Below are 19,130 nucleotides of genomic sequence, written 5' to 3' on the forward strand. Positions count from 1 at the left end.
GAGAGATGAATTGCCCGGTTCTATATAAACAAACTTCACCTGAAGTGGCCCCTGGTTTTCGTGACTTGGCGACGCTTTGAGGATAGGTATGGCCAAGTGAAAGACTTGACAGGGCCCGGGGGCTTTGTGTAATGGGAACTTGGATTCGCACCCTAACGCATGAGTGCTATTTCTATCACCCTTTATACATTGCTTGGGTTCCAGTATCTACGTACGCAGTTGCTATCTAGCGCTCAATCAATGCTTGTGCAATATCAGAAGCCCTCCAACGCCCCTTTCATAGCTCATTAAAGACAACTAAAACCTCAAAAGCCCCCCCACCCAAAGTCTTGTATTATGAAAAAGAGAAACAGACTCATCCCCATCAAGCCGCAGCGGCCATGAGCCTCTTCTGAATCTTGAGGCACTTGCCAAAATCCAGCTTGGTCCCGTCCTTGGGCATGTGCTCCCCGCTGGCGATGCACAGCACCCTCATCTTGGGGTCGTACCGCAGGCCCGTGAGCAGCTTGGGCGTGATGAGGAAGTACTGGCTCGTGTGCTCACGGCAGGCGATTTCCACCATGCGCTCGTGCACCATGCGCTCGTTGCGCGGGTCCATGCCCTGGTTGATCTCGTCGACGACGCGGAAGGGCGACTGCGCCATGGACTGGAGGGCCATGAGGAAGAAGATTGTGGAGACGGCGCGCTCGCCGCCGGATTGCCGGTGGGCGTTGAGCTGCTGGAGCGTTTCATTTTCACTGTTGGGTTCTTGGTTAGCTTTTCTGCAGTTTGTGGATGGGAGCATGTGGATAGTTGGTGAGAGTCAAGGTAGTGAATAGGAGGGAACATACCGAAATCTGACCATAATGTCCAAGGCCCACTGGTCGAAATCTTCGTGCTTGTTGACGCGGACCTCGCCGGCACAGCTAATTTGCTCAAAATTGTAGGCAAAGGCATCGTTGATCTTGCTGACAAGAGCGTCCAGCCTGGGCTCCCACTTGCCCATCAGATCACTCAGCTGCTGGCTCAGGTTCGCAAGCTTGTTGTTTGCTGTTTCCATCTTCTTCTGCAGCTTGGCGATTTCCTGCTCGCGCTTCTCAAATTCCCGGATGACGTTGGGGTTGGCCGCGTGGATGAGCTCGAGGTTCGCTTCCTCGGCGGAGATCTCCATCGCAATCGCCGCCGCCGTTCTGTCCCCGACCAGCGCACTGTATGTCTCACTCTTGTCGCGGTTCTCGCGCAGGATTTCCGTAACCTGGTCGCCCAGCCGCGTAGCCAACTCTCTGGCACGAGCGCTATCCTCGGCAGCTTGCTGAACGATGCTCCTCTCATTTTCCAGCTCCTCCATTATATTGGAATTGCGAGCCTTGAGCCCCTCGACGTCGGACTTCGCCTCAATGAGGCGTATCTTGGCCTCGATAAGGTCGTCATGGGCCTTTGCGATCTGACCGAGAGCTTCTTGATGGCGAAGAACAAGTTTCGCTCGCTCTACTACTGCCTTGTCCCATTCAAAGCCGTGGTCAATGATCTTTTCTCGCGCCTCGCGCATGGCATCTTCGTTTGCTTCCTTGTGTCGTTCCTCGGATTCTGTCATGGTCAGCAGACCCGTCCAAGAACAATAAGGGGTTGCAGACTGAGTCCTCGAAATACTAACCTAGCTTTTGCGGTATCAACTGCCACTTGTTGAACTCTCTTTGCAGAGCATTCTTCTCGTTTCTCAATTGTTCCTTTGCTGGTGTCAGCAGAGCGCTCGTTTGACTTGGCCTGGTATGGAAGGATGACTCACTATTTTTGTCTGCAACGCCTCTTTTTGCTCTTCAAAGGGCCCGTTCTTTTCTCTCAACTCCTTGATCTCAGTCTTCAGGATCTCCAGTTCCCCGTTGATCTCTGTGAGCCGCCTGTTCAGTTCAACCTTTTCTTGGGAGTCGACGGGCTGTGACGTCCAGAATCTGCCCCGCTGGATCCTCTTGGTGATCGTTGTCATTGCATTAGGGCCATACTCTTTCCGTCGACGAACCTGGTACTGCTGGTTCCCGGCTGTCCATTGGTTGATCTTGCCATTGTGGACGAGCTTCTCATACTCATCATCGTTTTGGTCTCTCAGCGAAATACCGGACTGATGCAGCCTCTTTTCAGCGCAAAGCATGGCAAGGACGGGCTCAGGACCATCCAGATAGTTGATGGCAAATCCATCCAGACCAAGAGACTGAGCTTCTTCGTTGCTGATTGGAGGCCTGAAAGCCGTCAGAGGCTGCAAACAAGTCCTGACGACGGCAGATAAGCTCATCTCGCGGTAGATCTGATTGGTCAATTTCTTGTAGTCATGTTTGGTCTGTGCCGTGAAGCAGAGGAAGTCGTCCTGTTGCAACAGGGACTGGACCTGGTCGGAGAAGCGGTCGTCCTTGATCGAGCAGCACAACATGGGCGGGCCAAAAACTTCCTTTTCGAATTCGTGTTGGTTCGCCTGGACCCAGTCATAAGCCTGAGCGAGTTCCGGGAAGTGTCTTCGCATGAAGCTTAGCTGCTGGCCCTCTTGCGTATCAAGGGCTTCGATGTCCGCCTTTATCTTGTGAGCCTCCTCCTGCTTCCTCTTCCCCTCCTCTTTGACTCTGTTCATCTCCTCGCGAAGACGACGCTGCTCCGCTTCAACTTCACGCAGGTTGTGTTCTTCGGCTCGCTACACGGAAGCACAGGTATGTTAGCTTATAGGGGAAGTGATGGAAGCGTGGGCGAGCAAGTGCCAAAAGGGACAAGATAGCAACTTACAATCTTCTGGTTCCATTCCGCTCCGTTGAATTCTGATGGTCGTTTCTTCAATTCTGCTTGTAGCGTTGTGATTCTCGATCTCGATGCCGCCACCTCTTTTTTCTTCTCATCAAACCTCTTGCGTTCCGCATCGATCTTATTAGACCATTCCTTGACATCGTCAACTGCCGCACTGATCTCTTGCGCCAAGATCTGGGTCGCTAACTGGGCGTCTTTGACAGCCTTTACCCTCGATGGAATCGCCGCCTCAATTGCTTGAGCGTAGACCTGTTTCTGATTGACTGCTTCCAAGGACGGGCCGCTCTCCCGCTCGAGGCGCCTCAGCTTGTTCTCGGCCTCCTTTTTGCGATTCTTTGCTGCTTTGTAATCGTTTCGAGCTTCTTGATATTGAGCAAACACAAGGGCACACTTTAGATCGTCCACCCGCTCCTGAATGACCTCCCGCTCGCGGATTCTATCCACGTCTGCTTGTAAGCCTTGCTGACGAGATTGGAGATTTTGGAGGGTTTCAGTGTCGGCAAGCACGGTGTCAGCCATTTCCTTTTTGTCTTTGTGGAGCCCTTGGAGCTGTTGGTGCCACTGCTGCATTTCTTCAGGAGCAGCGGCACGTAGAGTCTCGTGCAGCAGCTGCACTGGAGTACAGGCGGCAAACTCGACAACTCTGTCCTGTGGGAGGAATTGGCACAAGTTGTCGACCTGAATCTTGAGTGCGTGCATTAAAGACTGGATCTTCTTGAGCGTTGTCTCCTTGCCGTTCAGCCACCATTTCTGGATGTTCTGCTCGCGGCGAATCTGGACTCGAACAACCCAATTAGAGCGATCTTGGGGCCGTTTGTAGAGCTCAATCTCGATGGTCGCCGTGTCCTTGCCATGCTTGACAAACTCCTTGACCTGGCCCGCGCGACCCAGATGTCGGGGACTATAGCCAAGCCCGAGGCAAATGGCGCAGACTAGAGAGCTCTTTCCGGTGCCGTTGGGGCCAATGACCATATTGAGATTCGGACCGGGCAAGAAGACGGCGTGTTCGTAGGTGACAAAGTTGTGAACGGTGACTCTGACGATGGCGCCTGGCTGGAAGCTGCCCATGTCGTTGCCCGCGCTTTTGCCATTTGCTCTGCTTGTCGTTCTCTGAGCGGTTCTGTGATGCGGCTGGCCGTCCTCGGTGTCTGAGTCCAGTCGTCGTCGCTTGAAGCTGTCGTCGCCAGAGGGCGAGTTGTGACCTTCGGTGCCGCTGCCGTCTTCGTCTTCATCCTCGTCCTCACGCCGCCGCCGGCGCGAGATGCTGGAACTCATCCGGTCGTTCTTTCGCAAATATGGATGGGGGGGGGTCAAGTATGGCAGTGAATTTCGACCGCAGGTGGCGCTGGTGATTGCATCGAAGCTGGTGGTGAGAGGTAGGTTGTGTGAGGTAGGTTGTGAGGTGCAGGTTGGAAAGTTCGTGAGACGCGTTCCGCGTTCTTTGACCCCACCATTAATTAACGCCAGATCGTAGCGCCTTCCCCCGCCAAACGTTCTCTCAAAGCACCAACCCTAGAACTCTCTGTAAATCATGACCTGATACCTTAGACAACTGCCCATTTGCGTGCACGGGGAGGATTTACGCCAGATTTCTTCAGTCAAAGTAGATCCTTAAACTTCACTCCTCATTGTTTCTGTGTAAGGCTTCGGAGCATCGTTCTGCTGTATCAGTCTGTACTTAACGAGGAACAATCTTCCAGCAGCTGATATAAATTGCAGTGATTCACTCTACCAAGAGTGACATGTACCACACTGCTGTCGGAACATTATACCTTAGGCACTACCAGGAGCAGACCAACAATTGGAATATCCGAAAAAAACCTCGCACTCCCGTTTCCACTACAACAAAGCCGGTATCACAAGCAATTTCAAATCACTCGAATCAGAGAGCATTCCTTTACTAGCGTGTTCGCCTCTTGGGATTTACCTGTTAAGACCTCATCACAACCTTGATGATGAAAGAAGGAAGAAAAGAAAAAAGAAAAAGAAAGATTTGTGAACAGCAACAAAAAGAGAATCTTTGCGTAATCTGGGAATCGAACCCAGGGCTCCCCGACGTTGCGGATGGCAACGGAGAATTTTACCACTAAACCAATTACGCTGGTTCCTGATACAGGATCTCTGTATCCGATATGTTCGGTGAGACGAAGATTACACCTATCAACCTATCCCTCTGTACGGCAGCATACTCACGGCTACCTACTACTAGGTATAGAGTTCGTGAACGCCCCATTGCTTGTCATACATGTCATGGTTAGTACTAAAGTGTGTCCATTGAGACATACGAAGCTTCACATGGGCTTGAGCTGATAATTAATACAAGAATGCCCAGTTCACAGTCTCTTCTAATCATATGTCTGTCCGTTGTCACTGACTTGTCTGTGTTCTCTCGCCTGTCGATATACCATCATGAGTCACGACGCTGTCTACTTCACACATCATCCTTGTGGATTACTCATGGATTTGGTCGTGGGCACACCGCATCATTCAGATGTTTACCCCTTCGTTGATCCCGGGACGGCTCCATGGTGCTGCTCTGGGCAAGACCGTGCTCGTTACAGGAGCCGGTACTGGCTTTGGAAAGGCCATAGCTGAGAACTTTGCTGTTGCCAGAGTGGTCCAACTTGCCTGATGGGCCGGGTTGTGCTGGCAACGCGGGACATGGAAGAGCTAGAGAAGCAAACGGGCAGAATATTGAAGGAGGATTCTCTGAAGACGAGGGCCATGGGTGTGTTGAGTGGAGGGACGGATTCTGATTACCTAAGCTGTTCGGCACTTGGAATCTGAATGCCAAACTTGGACAGGAGGGGCCGATCGTTGACCGGATGGCTTAGTCATGTTTAACCTCATCCCTTGCTTCGCGAGCATCTGCTGGGTTTTGCCTCTCTTTCTCTAGACTTTCCTCTGCAATGCGGACGGCGCTCCGAAGCTGATAATTGCGTTAGGTACCAAGTGTATGATTCCTTGTTGGGTAGGAGTAATATATGACAGCAACCGTGGACAAAGAACGGCTTGTGTCAATGTTTTACACAAGGACATGCTGCAACTTTGGTTTCTTTCACGGTGCTCTTTGGTATGACACTATCGAGAGATCATTTACATATCTATGCGAAGTTCTCCGAAGTCTGCACAGCGAAATGAAGAGCATCTAACCAGAGAAGAGATGTGCCTGATGTACTTGTCTTTGCCTTTAAGAGCGTATCTGCCCAGGTTTCGTGCAGCTCGAGAGTTGGAGCTAGCAGCTTCTTGTCCAGCGCGTCATCCGATATGACAGCGAGGCGATGAGCCGAGAGTTGCTGCATCTCGTCTCCAAGGTGAGTAGAGCATACAATTCTAGTAAAGCTCTAATCGCCACATTGCTGCTTGCCCTTTGTGTTTTTGGCATTCGGATGATATACTAAGGTAGCTACGGTACTGTGTGTGATCGGCCGTCCCACTCGTCTCAGTCCTGAATTCCATCGCACAACACCCACATGTGGAATGCATCGCGATATTTATGAGCTGAAACTAAACACCACGCGCGTCCCAGCGATTCCTCGCTTGCAAACTAGCAAACATCCCAACTTCACGTCTCTGAAGAACGACGCGACCCCGTCCGATCCCAAATTCCAGCGCCTTTGCCCCCTGTGACTGCCCGCCGGCTGCTCTGCCAGCACCCAAAAGCTGCCACTGCCAGCGGGCCAGCGCTGCATTCCTCGCCTGTGCACCAGCTGGCATGCCTTCCATCCGGTTCTTTTGCCCTACTGCTGCTTTTTCTCCTTCTCCTCTTCTCACGCACGTCGCCTGCCACGTCTTCCCCTCCAGCCTTTGCAGGACTCTTCCTTCTCCTGATTTCCCTGTTCCATCCCACTCTCGTTACAGCATCGTCTTGTGTTTTCCCTCTTTCAACGCATCGTCAGTTACCAATTCCCTTACTAAATAATCAGCATCTTGCCGCTACGCAGTCGTATCGCAGCCAATCCTTTCTCTGGGCTGTTCTCGAGTATTATGTGCTAATCCTGCAACTCGCGGCGATAAACATGGCCGAATATACGTCAAAACATCGTGCGCCTCTTGCCGAAACCACCAATCGCCTCAACATTCCCGCGCCTGCTCACGATTACCACAACTCCAAGGCACGCCGCAGCCAATCTGGTGCCGCTCAATGCTCCAACTACTATCCTGACCAGAGCATGCAGCCCAACCCCCGCGGCCAGCCAGCGGCTTATGACGCCTATGCTCCTCCTGTTGCCCAGGGAGGACAACAGCCAGCAGAGGCTGCGAAGCGTCTTTCCCAGGCCTCTTACGCCTCCACTTCCAGCAGCAACAGCAGAAAGAACTACAAGACGCACATTGGGCCATGGCAGCTGGGAAAGACGCTTGGAAAAGGATCGTCGGCTCGCGTTCGGTTATGCCGCCACAGCATCACCAAACAGCTCGCCGCCGTCAAGATTGTCAACCGTCGGATGGCGTATCTTGTCCAAGACAGCAGCCTCGCAGCCCTCAGCAAGTGGGATTCGAGCCTCCCCGAAGTCAATGGCGAGATGCGTGTCCCCGTGGCGATTGAGCGCGAAGTTGCCATTCTTAAGCTTATTGAACATCCCAACATCATGAAGCTCTATGACATATGGGAGAATCGCTCTGAAATGTACGCAACTTCCCCTTGCTTACTGGATTGGCCCCTGATCAATTTGCTGACTTGATTGTCCAGTTATCTCATACTTGAATACATTGACCAAGGCGACCTTTTTACCTTTATCAACACAAAGGGACGGCTCTCTGAGGAAGTGGCCATCTATTTCTTCCGCCAGATGATCAGCGCCATTGCCTATTGCCACTCGTTCAATGTCTGCCATCGGGATCTGAAGCCTGAGAACATCCTGATCACCGCCGATCTCCAGATCAAAATCGCCGACTTTGGCATGGCGGCTCTTCACCAGACAGCCACTCATCGACTGGCCACGGCTTGCGGCAGCCCTCACTATGCAGCTCCTGAGCTTCTCAAGAATCGACAGTATCGTGGAGACAGAGCCGATATCTGGAGCATGGGCGTCATCCTGTACGCCATGCTGTCCGCAACCCTACCGTTTGACGACCCTGATTTGCGTGTCATGATGGGCAAAACAAAGAAGGGGCAATACAAGATGCCCGACTTTCTCAGCCCCGAAGCCGAAGATCTCATCCGCCGCATGCTCCAGGTCAACCCTGATCAACGTATCACTATGAAGCAGATTTGGCAGCACCCGCTGATTCAGAAATACAACTATCTGGACGACTTTGGCCACAACACTGGACAGCCTCCTGACACGCGCAAGGGTTTTCAGTATGCTCCCATTCCGCGGCAGCAGATTGATCCTCAGCTGCTGCGACAGCTACGCTCTCTATGGCACATGTTCAGCGATGACGACCTGGAGATGAAGTTGGCTTCCAAGGAGTAAGTGACTGATCTCGCAATAGAAGCTCTGTCTTGTAATAGCCCATGCTGACTGTGACTGTATCTAGGCCCAATGACCAAAAAGCATTCTACTGGCTGCTGTACAACTACCGTGAGCAACAACTTGAGGACTTCAAGCCGGAGCTGTCTCACTCGATGAGCGACTACCATCATCTCAAGCCAAACTCTTGGAGGAAGCGTGTCTCGACATGCGAGTTCTCCCAGCCCAGAGCCAATGGTCACGGTAGATCCATCTCCCGCTTCACAGTCATCTCGACAGCGGCAGAGACCGAGGACGGGACTGTCCAGAGCTACGACCCATTCAGAGGCAGCCGAATGCTAAAGACTTGCGGCTCGCAGGCTAGCCATGCGAGGATCACCGTCCATCGCAATGGCGAGATGATGCAGACATCGCAGTCGACTAGAACACGCAGCGTTTCCAACGCCACTCGTCGTCGACAAGCCAGCTCTGTCCGAACAAACATCGGCCGTCCTCCATCATCAAGGGGATCCATGAGCTCCCTGCACACCAGACAAGGCACGCCACAGAGGCACGGCCCTGGTCTGCGGCACAAGCGAGGCGTCGACTTCTCTCACATCCGCAAGCGATCGGCCTCTGCAGCGCAAGTTCAACGAGGCCCTCCTGCCTCACGTGAAAATTCCGTCGCCACCAATGGTTTCACCCACCCGGTTCCTTCGAGAGCCCGGTCTCCAACTCCTGAAATGCCCCAGCTGCCTGATGGTACTTATCCCAGAGCAAAAGGCGCCCCCGTCTTCAAGGACGCCTCGCTTCTGTTTAACGAAGAGCTGCGTCACTTTAGCAACAACATCGCCAAGGACTGTGATGAGGCGTTTAGGTGCTCCCTCATCGAAGATGAATCCTTTACCGGATCGGTGGCAGATGTGGACAGAAAGCAGCGGGATTCGACGCCTTTTTCTTTCACGATTGATACTCCCTCGGAGGCAACGGCGCCCTCGGAGTTTTCCAACAAGTCGTGGAGCACCCGTCCCTTGCCGCCACTTCCATCTGAAAGTGTCTTTGGTAGTCAGCAGACTACTGCGGTGAACTCTCGACCGGCCTCGAGAGCTGGCGACGGTGACAGTCTGATGGAGCAGATTGACCGGCTGGCTCTACCTCTGATGCTTTCAAATCAATCCGACCGCCGCGTTGTGTCCGCGCCGGCCTACGGCCATGTCAGTCGACGAACGGGCACACTGCCTTGCATCAGTGAGAACCCGGGTGTCACCGCTGCTAACGCGGAGAAGACAAGGATCGTATCGGCGCCACCGCAAACGTCGTCAAATAAGACGAGCCGTCCCATGAGTGGCGTCGATTATCTGAACCACGTCGAAACCTCGATCAGGGTTGTCAACTCGCCAAGCGCACTCAGCCCGGTCAAAATTCCGGAACCACTCAACGTGCGAAAGAAGCCAACAAAGGAAAGCCTTGTGCAACCTCTACACACCCAGCGGAAGCAGAGGGAGAGTATAGTCAGAAAACATGAGCTTGATGCGCAGGATGCCTCACAGTCTGGCAACCACAGCCCGGTGAAGAAGAAGACATCATGGTTCAGGCGGTCGTTCAAGCCTGAAACGGACGGCGAGACTTTGGCAGAGTCAAAGGATGGCAAGCAGCGAACCGTCTCGTGCGAGACGCGCCAGTCTGCCTCGAGCTCTACTACTGCCAACTCGTCCAAGAAGAGGAACTTTAGCTTTCCATTCTGGAAGAGCAATCGGAATAGGGATTCGAAGATTATCGACGGTAAGAATGACTACGGCTTGTTTAGTTTACGGACTTCTGAGCTGACCAACTGGGTGACGATAGATGACGCGAGTCCAACTCAGGAGACGGCCACGGCCATAGCCGATAAGAAAGGACAAGGATGGCATAAATCATCGTCGGGCAGCAGCCGCAACATTGAGGTGAAGCAGAATTGGCTTACTAGGCTTTTCCGCGTCAAACCTGCAACGAGCCACATCTGCATGACCCTGTCACGCAAGCGTACCCGACAGGAGGTGGCCATGTTGCTGCGCAAGTGGCGCAAATACGGCATGACGGATATACAGGTGGATAAGGAACGCAACATTATCTTTGCGCGAGTCGGATCTGAGAACTGTAAGTACTCCGGCCTGCAACCTAAATGTCGTCGACGATGCTGACCTATCGGATAACACAGGCCTGAACCTCAAACCAGTTGCATTCGCCGCGGAGGTGATGACGGTGATTGAGCACGGTAAGAAACAGCCGCTCAGCATCATCCGCTTCACCCAAGAGCGAGGTGCCGCGAGCAGCTTCCACAAGGTTGTGGATACGATGAGGATTGTGTTTACCGATCGCAATCTGGTGGTTAAGGACCCAAGGAAGCAGAAGATGATGATCAAGACTCTGAACTCGTAACGCCACGCGCTCTGAACTTTCTCGATATTCTCTTCTTACCGCCCTGCTTGGATGCCTGGGATGTACCGCGGGGTGGGTGTGGTGAATACATCGAAGACGACTGATTATACGGCACCACGAAAGGGACTTTTCCCAGACACAGTGGCTGGAGAGAATGGTATCTTGTCTGGATTCGAGCTACAGTTTGCGACAAACATCGACACGATTGAAGCTAATATTTTCTTTCTTAATCAACATTTCGAAAAGGAGAACGAAAAGGGGTATTGGAGTGCAGTGGTAATGATGTGGCAGCAGCAACGCTGCTATGAGGATACTTTTAATGCTGTTGGATCAATGGACTGGAACAGGGTGTGCAGCTTGACCATTGGCTTTCTTCATTGTACATTACTTGTAAGTGAGAGCTGGATTTGGGAATCTGGATGGATTGGCCTCTTCTCGGGGTTGAGAGAAGTCGGCAGAGAGATGGCAGCTGATCTCGGCCGTGGGAGAGCTACAAGGTCAACAGGCTGGTTGTGGAATCGGCTGTAATTAGATGACACGAGCATTGCTTCCCATAGCTGGACTGTATTCCATTTGTTAGAGTTATATATCATGAAAACGATTCAGGTGCTGGTTTGATTGCGGGAGAGAAGACAGACAAAGCAAAGATAGTCGGATGAAAGAATAAGCGTAGAAGATACAGGGGCGAGGCTATCAGCATGGGGCAATAGTGCGCTACAGCTGGAGATGGGACAAGGAACCAGACCCGCAGCGTGTAAACCGGCCGGTGCCGAGCAGACTCGAGTCAACTGTCAAGACGACGATGCAATGTTTTGTATCAGCGTCGATACAGAAGGGACGAGGATGGCGGTATATCGGAAAGTCTCGGGCCATGGGCAAAGCTGCGGCCCAGGGAACGGGTTTGGAGGGGGGAGGCGCCTTAGAGCCTCGGTTAGTTAGTGATGGGTTGGTTGTCAACGCGTCCCCCATGTAAGTTGGGGATTTTGGAGTAGTTAATGTAGATGGGACGGAGATCAGCAGGTGATTTCTGGGGCCGAGCTTGATGATTGATGGTATATATCGTATGTAATTTTGCCACTCGGTGAGGTGGATGGATGGGTTGATGGGATGCCTTGGAAGTTCGTGGAGGGGGCTCCATCTTACTTTGTGTTTGACTGCTCTATCATCGGTATTGGATGGTGCAGAATTATTCTCGATATAGATGTATGGTGTCTCGAATATGCCGTCAGAATGGAGAGAGCTGGATAGCTTCATTGAACATGAGAGGGAAGTTGCCTGATCAAAACACAATCCTCCGTGGTGTTGGCCATGCTGCCGGATTCGTACACGCTCGGTCTCAGCTCTTAACAGTCCCTCGGCAAGAGCCCTTGGAAAAGGCCCATCAGATGATCAGATGGTGCTTCAAACCAGCCCGTGGCTATCGATAAAAGCTCCCCAAAGGTAAAACGGTCAATGACATGACGTTTACTTGCCGTCCATTCTAGAGCCTTGTGCCCAGCTGCAACAAGGTTGTCCGGCTTCCAACTTTGTACACGGTACCTCTCGGCAGACTAGAACTACCCCGCAGTCTCGTCCCCCCAGGCGTCTTCTTCCAGGCCCGTTTGCAGCAATTCAAGGTCATCGAGGAGCGCTGAGAAGCACATGCCAGAACAGCCTTTTCCCCGCCCTGCAGGTACCGAGTACTTGGCGTCCCCATCCGTCCACCCGAGGCTCTTCTCCAGCTTGGGGGGACCAGACCGACAGGTGCCGAAACCCCAGAAAAGAAGCCGGGCTGGCGGCTGCGATTGGATTGGATGGGCAGCTTGCATGTACGAAGATTTACGGAATAGTGCCTTTTGCCTGACCTTGGTAGTTATGACGGAGGATGAAGGGTGAATGGAGCGTGGCATGGACGGACGGGTGCAGGTACCTATAGCTTTTTTCAAATGAAAGGGAGGGGGACGGTTTGTTCGAGTCTTTCTGTTGGAAAAAGTACAAACAATTGAAGTAGATGCATGATATGGCGGGAAACGATAAGGAGCGGCGGAGGGCTAATCGTTTTGCCGATCTGGGGGCACTTGGGGAGGGTGCTGGTGGATGCGTCATACCTTGGAGGCGTCGATGGCCTCTGGCAACCAGCGAGCTATATCAGCCATGGCTCGCCTTTCTTTTCTCCTCTCTTCTGACTGCTTCTTGCTTTGCTCAGTATTTGATTGTCCCTACTCTACAGCTTTTCCGACTTTGTGAAGATCAACGCGGCCCAAGTCGGATCATCGCGTCTTTTGACATATCCTGTGAGTTCGGCCTCTTCCCTCCTTCAAGCTACTCCAATCCAATTCCGGGGGGAGCTGAAGCTTGAAGCTTGCCGTGGGACAGATTGTCACTGACATGTGAAAGCTTGCCTCAGCCCATCATTGATTGCCGCTTGCTCCAGCCCGCCAATTGAACTTAATACCGCTATTGGAATCTCACCTCCTGGCTCATCTCATCCTCTGGCAACACACACACACACTCTCTCTCACGCCTCTTCTTCACCATCATCATCAAACACCATCCGAAACGACATACCTTTCTTGACCCAAAACCACCACCACAATCTATCACAATGGCATCCACAGAAAGTATCCTCCAGGGCGTCACCATCCTCGGCAAGGTCGACGAAGGCCACCGCAAGATCCTCACGCCTCCCGCCCTAGCCTTCCTCACCCTTCTGCATCGCTCCTTCAACGCCACCCGCAAGAACCTGCTCGAGCGCCGCAAGCTGCGCCAGGCCGAGCTGGACCGCGGCGTCCTGCCCGACTTCCTGCCCGAGACCAAGCAGATCCGTGAGAATCCCACATGGAAGGGAGCCGCTCCCGCGCCTGGTCTGGTCGACCGGCGCGTTGAGATCACGGGCCCGACGGACCGCAAGATGGTCGTCAACGCCCTGAACTCTGACGTCTGGACGTATATGGCTGATTTCGAAGGTATGAGCGCCGAAATATGTGTGGGTGTAGAGCTGTGAAGAAGACGCCTCGGCTAACGGGAAGCAACGTCAAGACTCAAGCGCCCCGACCTGGGACAACATGATCAACGGCCAGGTCAACCTGTATGACGCCGTCCGCCGCCAGGTCGACTTCAAGCAGGGAGCCAAGGAGTACAAGCTCCGCACCGACCGCAAGCTCCCCACCCTCATTGTCCGTCCTCGGGGCTGGCACCTGGAGGAGAAGCACCTCCTCGTCGACGGCGAGCCCATCTCCGGCAGCCTGTTCGACTTTGGCCTGTACTTCTTCCACAACGCCGTCGAGTCGCAGAAGCAGGGCTTCGGCCCGTACTTTTACCTGCCCAAGATGGAGAGCCACCTGGAGGCTCGTCTGTGGAACGACGTCTTCAACCTTGCCCAGGACTACATCGCCATCCCCCGCGGCACCATCAGGGGCACCGTCCTGATCGAGACCATTCTCGCGGCCTTTGAGATGGACGAGATCATCTACGAGCTCCGCGACCACAGCTCCGGCCTCAACTGCGGCCGCTGGGACTACATCTTCAGCACCATCAAGAAGTTCCGCAACAACCCCAACTTCGTCCTGCCCGATCGCTCCGCCGTCACCATGACCGTCCCCTTCATGGACGCCTACGTCAAGCTCCTCATCCAGACGTGCCACAAGCGCGGCGTCCACGCCATGGGCGGCATGGCCGCCCAGATCCCCATCAAGGACGACAAGGAGGCCAACGACAAGGCCATGGAGAACGTCCGCGCCGACAAGCTGCGCGAGGTCCGCGCCGGCCACGACGGCACCTGGGTCGCTCACCCCGCCCTCGCCAGCATCGCCACCGACATCTTCAACAAGTACATGCCCACGCCCAACCAGCTGTTTGTCCGTCGGGAGGACGTCAAGATCACCCAGAACGACCTGCTCAACATGAACGTCCCCGGAAGCATCACCGAGGAGGGCATCAAGAAGAACCTCAACATTGGCCTGGGCTACATGGAGGCCTGGATCCGAGGCGTCGGCTGCGTTCCCATCAACTATCTCATGTAAGTTTGAAACCCCCCCACCATAGGGGACAGATGATCCTTTTCCTTAAGAAAACTTGGACAGACGACGTTGGTAACTAACGATGGTTGAATACAGGGAGGACGCCGCCACCGCCGAGGTCTCGCGCAGCCAGCTCTGGCAATGGGTCAAGCACGGCGTGTCCACGGCCGAGGGCAAGCGCGTCGACAAGGCCTACGCCCTGCGCCTGCTCAAGGAGTGCGCCGACGCGCTCGCCGCCAAGGCGCCCCAGGGGAACAAGTTCCAGCTCGCGGCGCAGTACTTTGCCACGCAGGTGACGGGCGAGGACTATGCCGACTTTTTGACGACGTGAGTTTTTCTTCTCCTCCCTTTCACCTCTTCTTGGACATTTGTCTTCTTGAAAAAAGGTTTGACTGACTTGGTTTCGTGTGGAATAGACTCCTTTACGATGAAATCACAAAGCCTGGTTCTCCTTCCCCGGCTTCGAAGCTGTAAAAAAGCCTTTCAGTCTTGTGTCTTGGGCTCTGTGAAAAGTAACAACGCTGAGATTGACGAGAAGGGGGGAAAAAATATGAGATTGTATCAAGTCCATGGAAGTATTATGGGCAAATTTCGGGACGCCGTATCATTGTATTTGTATCAACATGTGGGAATATTGGAGTAGTCTTTCTTCTTTATCAGCAGCTTTGTTTCTCATAGGCCTTAGGTATTGATCGGTTTCTATCTTTCCAAATCATTACATCCAGTCCCCAACATGTGCAGTTGCTTGGACCGAAGTGGTATGCCCCCCCTCTTTGAACATGTATCTGAACGTTCTTGAGGTTCCACGACTTCCAACATCCCTTGACTTGTGAATCATGTCGAAGCAAGAGTTGTCCCGTTGAGATCCAGAACAGCGGACCTGCTTTTGTCTCTTCTTGAGATGGCTGGTCGCAATCTTTGAAGAAAGTATCATTCTGTAAGTTGTCCTCTCCGCTTCTACAGAGTACTGTTGCTCAGACCTGAGCATTGCGAGGGCCACATGGCCGAAACAAAAAAGAACGAGATTATCAAGTACAATAGTATGCGCCAAAAGACCAGGCGCGCTCAATTACGTACGAGTCTTGATCCCCTGATGATCGCTGGCAGTGGGCAGTTTTCTTTCCATTCAACCAAACAGACAAGCCTGAAAGGAACAGAACCCCGGCCGCCGCCCCAGCACTCCAAGGCACACGAGACAGCCGGGGGGTTGGGGATGAACAGCAACACAAGAGACAACCAACACGGTCCGCCCATCCGATGCCGTACCGAGAGTCCCGAACCCGAGGTCGGACCAGTTGTCCCGGCGTTCCAACGTCCGGCGTTCAACGTCCAGAGCTATCGAACCTGGGGCCGTCCGACCAAGGCAACGAAATGAAAGAGCAAGTAGTCAGCCAATCTTCAATACTTAGCATCAGAGCAGGAGGAATCATCAGGTCAATGAGTTGCAGGCCATGAACTGCATCTGGTGAAGGCGCGCCGATGATACCCACTTCATCGAAAGGCCGCCCGGAAATTTTGTCCTCCTTCTCATCCCCCCCTTCTCCCGGCCCTGTTGGTCCCGGTTATTATAAGAACCAACCAACAAGCGCGGAAAGCCCGCCGCTGCAACTAACTGTCTGGCCATGCTTCGTAGGCCCTCGGCTAGCATATTTACGCCCTCCTGAGCTACTCGTTGTAGTTCCTGTTCTAGAATCGGATAGCTGTGTTAGTGAGCATTCAAGAGCAAACAAGAGAGGGGGGTGAACGAGGGTTGTGTTCGTATAGCCTGCGGGTTCAGCTCAGCTCAGCTCAGCCGATCACATTGCCCACTTCTGTGCTTTTTCGTAACTTGTCACCAAATCTCTCAGGACCTGCACCGCCGAGCAAACTGGACGGCTGAGAAATGTCTCCGGTTTTCTTCTCATCCCATCCCGAGCCGATCAGACGGCAGCAAGTTGAACCGACCAGGATTGTGTCTCTGAGCCACGCGCTGATTGACTCGTTGCCTTGCTTTTCATTTTCGTCTGGGCAAACAAGATCCTGGTTGCAGATGCAGCCGGGGGCGGGCTAACTTGGTGTGGTATCTTCATCCAGCCAACAGAGAGCTACTAATGGGATCCTAGCAACACTGCTGAAGAGTTGTTTGCGCGTCTTTCCCCTGGTGACTGACGGCTGGCAGATGGGATTCACACAACGATCCTCCCGCATGCACAGCGTGACTTTGGCTGTTCTGAGAACGAGCCTCGAGCGTGTCAAGACGACGCCAGAAGAGCAGGGCTTCGGCCGCGTACTTCCGGTGGAGGAGGCTTGGACGCCATCCCGCTCGTTCCCCGGCTCCCGGGTGTCGGCGCGTGTTATTTCTGCTGCTGCTAGGTGGCATAGTCAGCGGAGCCGTCATGCAGTAGCTACGGAGCAATATCCACTACGACCAGGAGTACGAGTACTAGCATGAGCGTTCCGTACAATATTCATTGGCAATACGGAGACTGTCGTCCGTACAGCTTATCCGTACTCCGTACAGCCCTGTTAGCTGTGTCGTCTCGTACGTTTGGCTTTTGGTTCGATGGAGGAGAAGGCCTTCATGCTTCCTAGGTACTAGCACCTGTATGCTTATCTCCCGGCCACGTCCTTGCTTCGCTCCTTTGCGGACTCGTAGTCGCTCGGGACCTGGCCCTAATCTGCTCTTCGCCGAACTGTCGTACGCGCCGCCCGCTGCTGACACTGGACCAGCCCTACCGCAATTACGGGCATGCCATCTTTCCTCTGGTAGCAACTGTTCCGTCTCAGTCTCTGTCGGATCACTTCCTTCCTCCGAGGAATTGAGACTACTGCACACCGTTGACGCTAATGCCACGCTGAAAGGGGGGTTTAGAAGAGCAGAAGGTTGGAGGCCATACTAATACCTGGACTCCTCTTCCGTATACTCCCCAAGCTCCCCTAGCTGTCGTTGATCCTTGTCTTTCTCATGCTCTAGCGGGGTGGCTGCGCCAGTGAGGAACGAGGAAACCAGGGGGAAAGGGGTTACCTTGGTGTACGAAGTACTCCTACCCGACGCACCACTCGTGTACGAGTGAGCACGCCGTACCTGTGCAGAATGTATTGTGTGAGCGGCAGTAATGTAGGAATAAAGTGCGAAGGTAGTGCAAGTTCCGTATCACCTTGACATTGCAGGTGATTGACGGTTGTTGGCCGCTGTAGACGAGACGGAGTAGGCTGTGACGATATGCTCTTAATGTTCAGGGGTGACTCCCGCAGCTTCCTGCCACGGCATACTCAGTTCCCCCTGGGCGGCTGATCTTGAAGCTCTCAGTAGAGGATCGTCTCTCCGACTCTGTGCTCGTACCTTTTCTGAGAATGGAGCATATCGTGGCGTTGGTAGCCTCAGATCCTCGCGTGGCATGGCATACCCCTGTCTTGGGCTTTTAGTAACGTGGGGATCCAGCTACTTGTACGAAGTACTTCGTACGCAGCAGTAACTTTCGTATTTTGGGCGTTAAAAGCTTCGTGTTCGCGGCACGATGTGAAGCTGACCGCTGCTGCTCCTTACATCAGCATATGACAACTTTAATGTAGGATGCTATGATTGAGTTTCCCCACAGAGGCGGTCTCGATCCGATGGCAACTCGCTGCGAATCGACGTGATGCCGTCATCACGGTAAGCTCTGCTGTGAATCTTCCACGCAACGCCAGATAAGTGTCCCGACAGGTCGGTTCAGGGTCTCGATGATTCTGTGGGAGATGGCGCCTGCTTATAACAACCGGCTTGCCTAATCACACCCAGAGAAAACGAAGAACTATGCTGGCTCTAGGTTGCGAACGCAACCTGGCATGTAGGAAATAGCAACAAGACGGCTTTCATCATATATGTAGACTGAGGAGAGACTCGAATTATCCAGCTGCTGAGCAAGTCATATACCGCCACCACAGGGCTGTCAACTTCCGTGTCAGATCTTGCCTGAACTTTGAGGAGTGCACCATGCTTGCCAATATGGGTTCGTGTAAGACTGCAGCCGTCGAATGTCCATGGTACTCCTTGCTGGTGCCCTTTGGGAGTACCTCATCAAGACACCGCCATACATTCCCGCTGGTTTGGGTACCCAGCAGCGTCATTGGGATTTCCCGTCTCGTTCGTATGGCCTGATTAGAATTTGACGCGGGGAGACGCGGGTCGTTCTAGAGTGAGGCAGTAACTGGCTGCTAGGATGTGGGACCAAGGCATCGTCTTGACTTTCGCATGGTCGAATCGCACGCATGGTTGAGACGGGAATTGCTCCATAAGAACTAGGAGTATGCGCGTCAGCCACAGTTTATCAAGAGGGGCATCCATGAAATCCGCATAGTGACTTGCTGGGGAAGACTGTGCTTCCATCGATCGCCATCATTCTTAGTATATCTAGAGTCGTGATCTGACTCTATCTCGGCACCTTTGGCTAAGGCATGGATTCTTGTATCGGACACCGCACCAGTCAGATGCGATTTACAGCGCTCTGCGAGAACACCCAGCCGTGGTTTCTACTGAACAGTTTTGTCAATGAATAACAAGCTGCCACGGGACATTGAGAAAAAGCCTCCTCTCCCG

The 19,130-nt window shown here is 53.3% G+C and overlaps 3 protein-coding genes and 1 non-coding gene across 4 annotated transcripts; 2 read left to right on the top strand and 2 right to left on the bottom strand.

Moving 5' to 3' along the window:
- Positions 1–364: 364 nt before the first annotated feature.
- BBK36DRAFT_1167574 (P-loop containing nucleoside triphosphate hydrolase protein) lies at positions 365–3,831 on the bottom strand (the record flags this gene model as incomplete). The annotated part of the gene is made up of 5 exons (XM_024895062.1): positions 365–737; positions 831–1,566; positions 1,634–1,706; positions 1,766–2,656; positions 2,746–3,831. The coding sequence occupies 5 exons, from the start codon at positions 3,829–3,831 to the stop codon at positions 365–367; spliced, it is 3,159 nt and encodes a 1,052-aa protein (XP_024751642.1).
- Positions 3,832–4,784: 953 nt separating this feature from the next.
- BBK36DRAFT_t67 lies at positions 4,785–4,864 on the bottom strand. Its single transcript has one exon. It is a non-coding gene; the product is annotated as a tRNA-Gly (tRNA).
- A 1,903-nt stretch (positions 4,865–6,767) lies between these two features.
- BBK36DRAFT_1195608 (Pkinase-domain-containing protein) lies at positions 6,768–10,574 on the top strand (the record flags this gene model as incomplete). The annotated part of the gene is made up of 7 exons (XM_024896903.1): positions 6,768–7,390; positions 7,454–8,176; positions 8,245–8,557; positions 8,783–9,625; positions 9,734–9,938; positions 10,002–10,292; positions 10,354–10,574. Exons 1-7 carry the CDS (start codon positions 6,783–6,785, stop codon positions 10,572–10,574), a joined length of 3,204 nt encoding a protein of 1,067 aa, XP_024751643.1. The 5' UTR covers positions 6,768–6,782.
- Positions 10,575–12,688: 2,114 nt separating this feature from the next.
- BBK36DRAFT_1134914 (malate synthase) lies at positions 12,689–15,211 on the top strand. Its single transcript, XM_024892460.1, has 8 exons — positions 12,689–12,718; positions 12,752–12,786; positions 12,992–13,075; positions 13,153–13,519; positions 13,593–14,571; positions 14,669–14,899; positions 14,989–15,048; positions 15,185–15,211. The coding sequence occupies exons 4-7, from the start codon at positions 13,159–13,161 to the stop codon at positions 15,044–15,046; spliced, it is 1,629 nt and encodes a 542-aa protein (XP_024751644.1). The 5' UTR covers positions 12,689–12,718; positions 12,752–12,786; positions 12,992–13,075; positions 13,153–13,158; the 3' UTR covers positions 15,047–15,048; positions 15,185–15,211.
- Positions 15,212–19,130: the final 3,919 nt, after the last annotated feature.

Source organism: Trichoderma citrinoviride, assembly GCF_003025115.1.
Source record: "Trichoderma citrinoviride strain TUCIM 6016 unplaced genomic scaffold BBK36scaffold_4, whole genome shotgun sequence".
NCBI lineage: Eukaryota > Fungi > Ascomycota > Sordariomycetes > Hypocreales > Hypocreaceae > Trichoderma > Trichoderma citrinoviride.

Coding starts and splice junctions, on each gene's coding strand:
- BBK36DRAFT_1134914 (XM_024892460.1), top strand. CDS start 13,159: ATGGCATCCACAGAAAGTATCCTCCAGGGCGTCACCATCCTCGGCAAG. Junction 13,520..13,592: donor GTATATGGCTGATTTCGAAG/GTATGAGCGCCG, acceptor AGCAACGTCAAG/ACTCAAGCGCCCCGACCTGG. Junction 14,900..14,988: donor TATGCCGACTTTTTGACGAC/GTGAGTTTTTCT, acceptor CGTGTGGAATAG/ACTCCTTTACGATGAAATCA.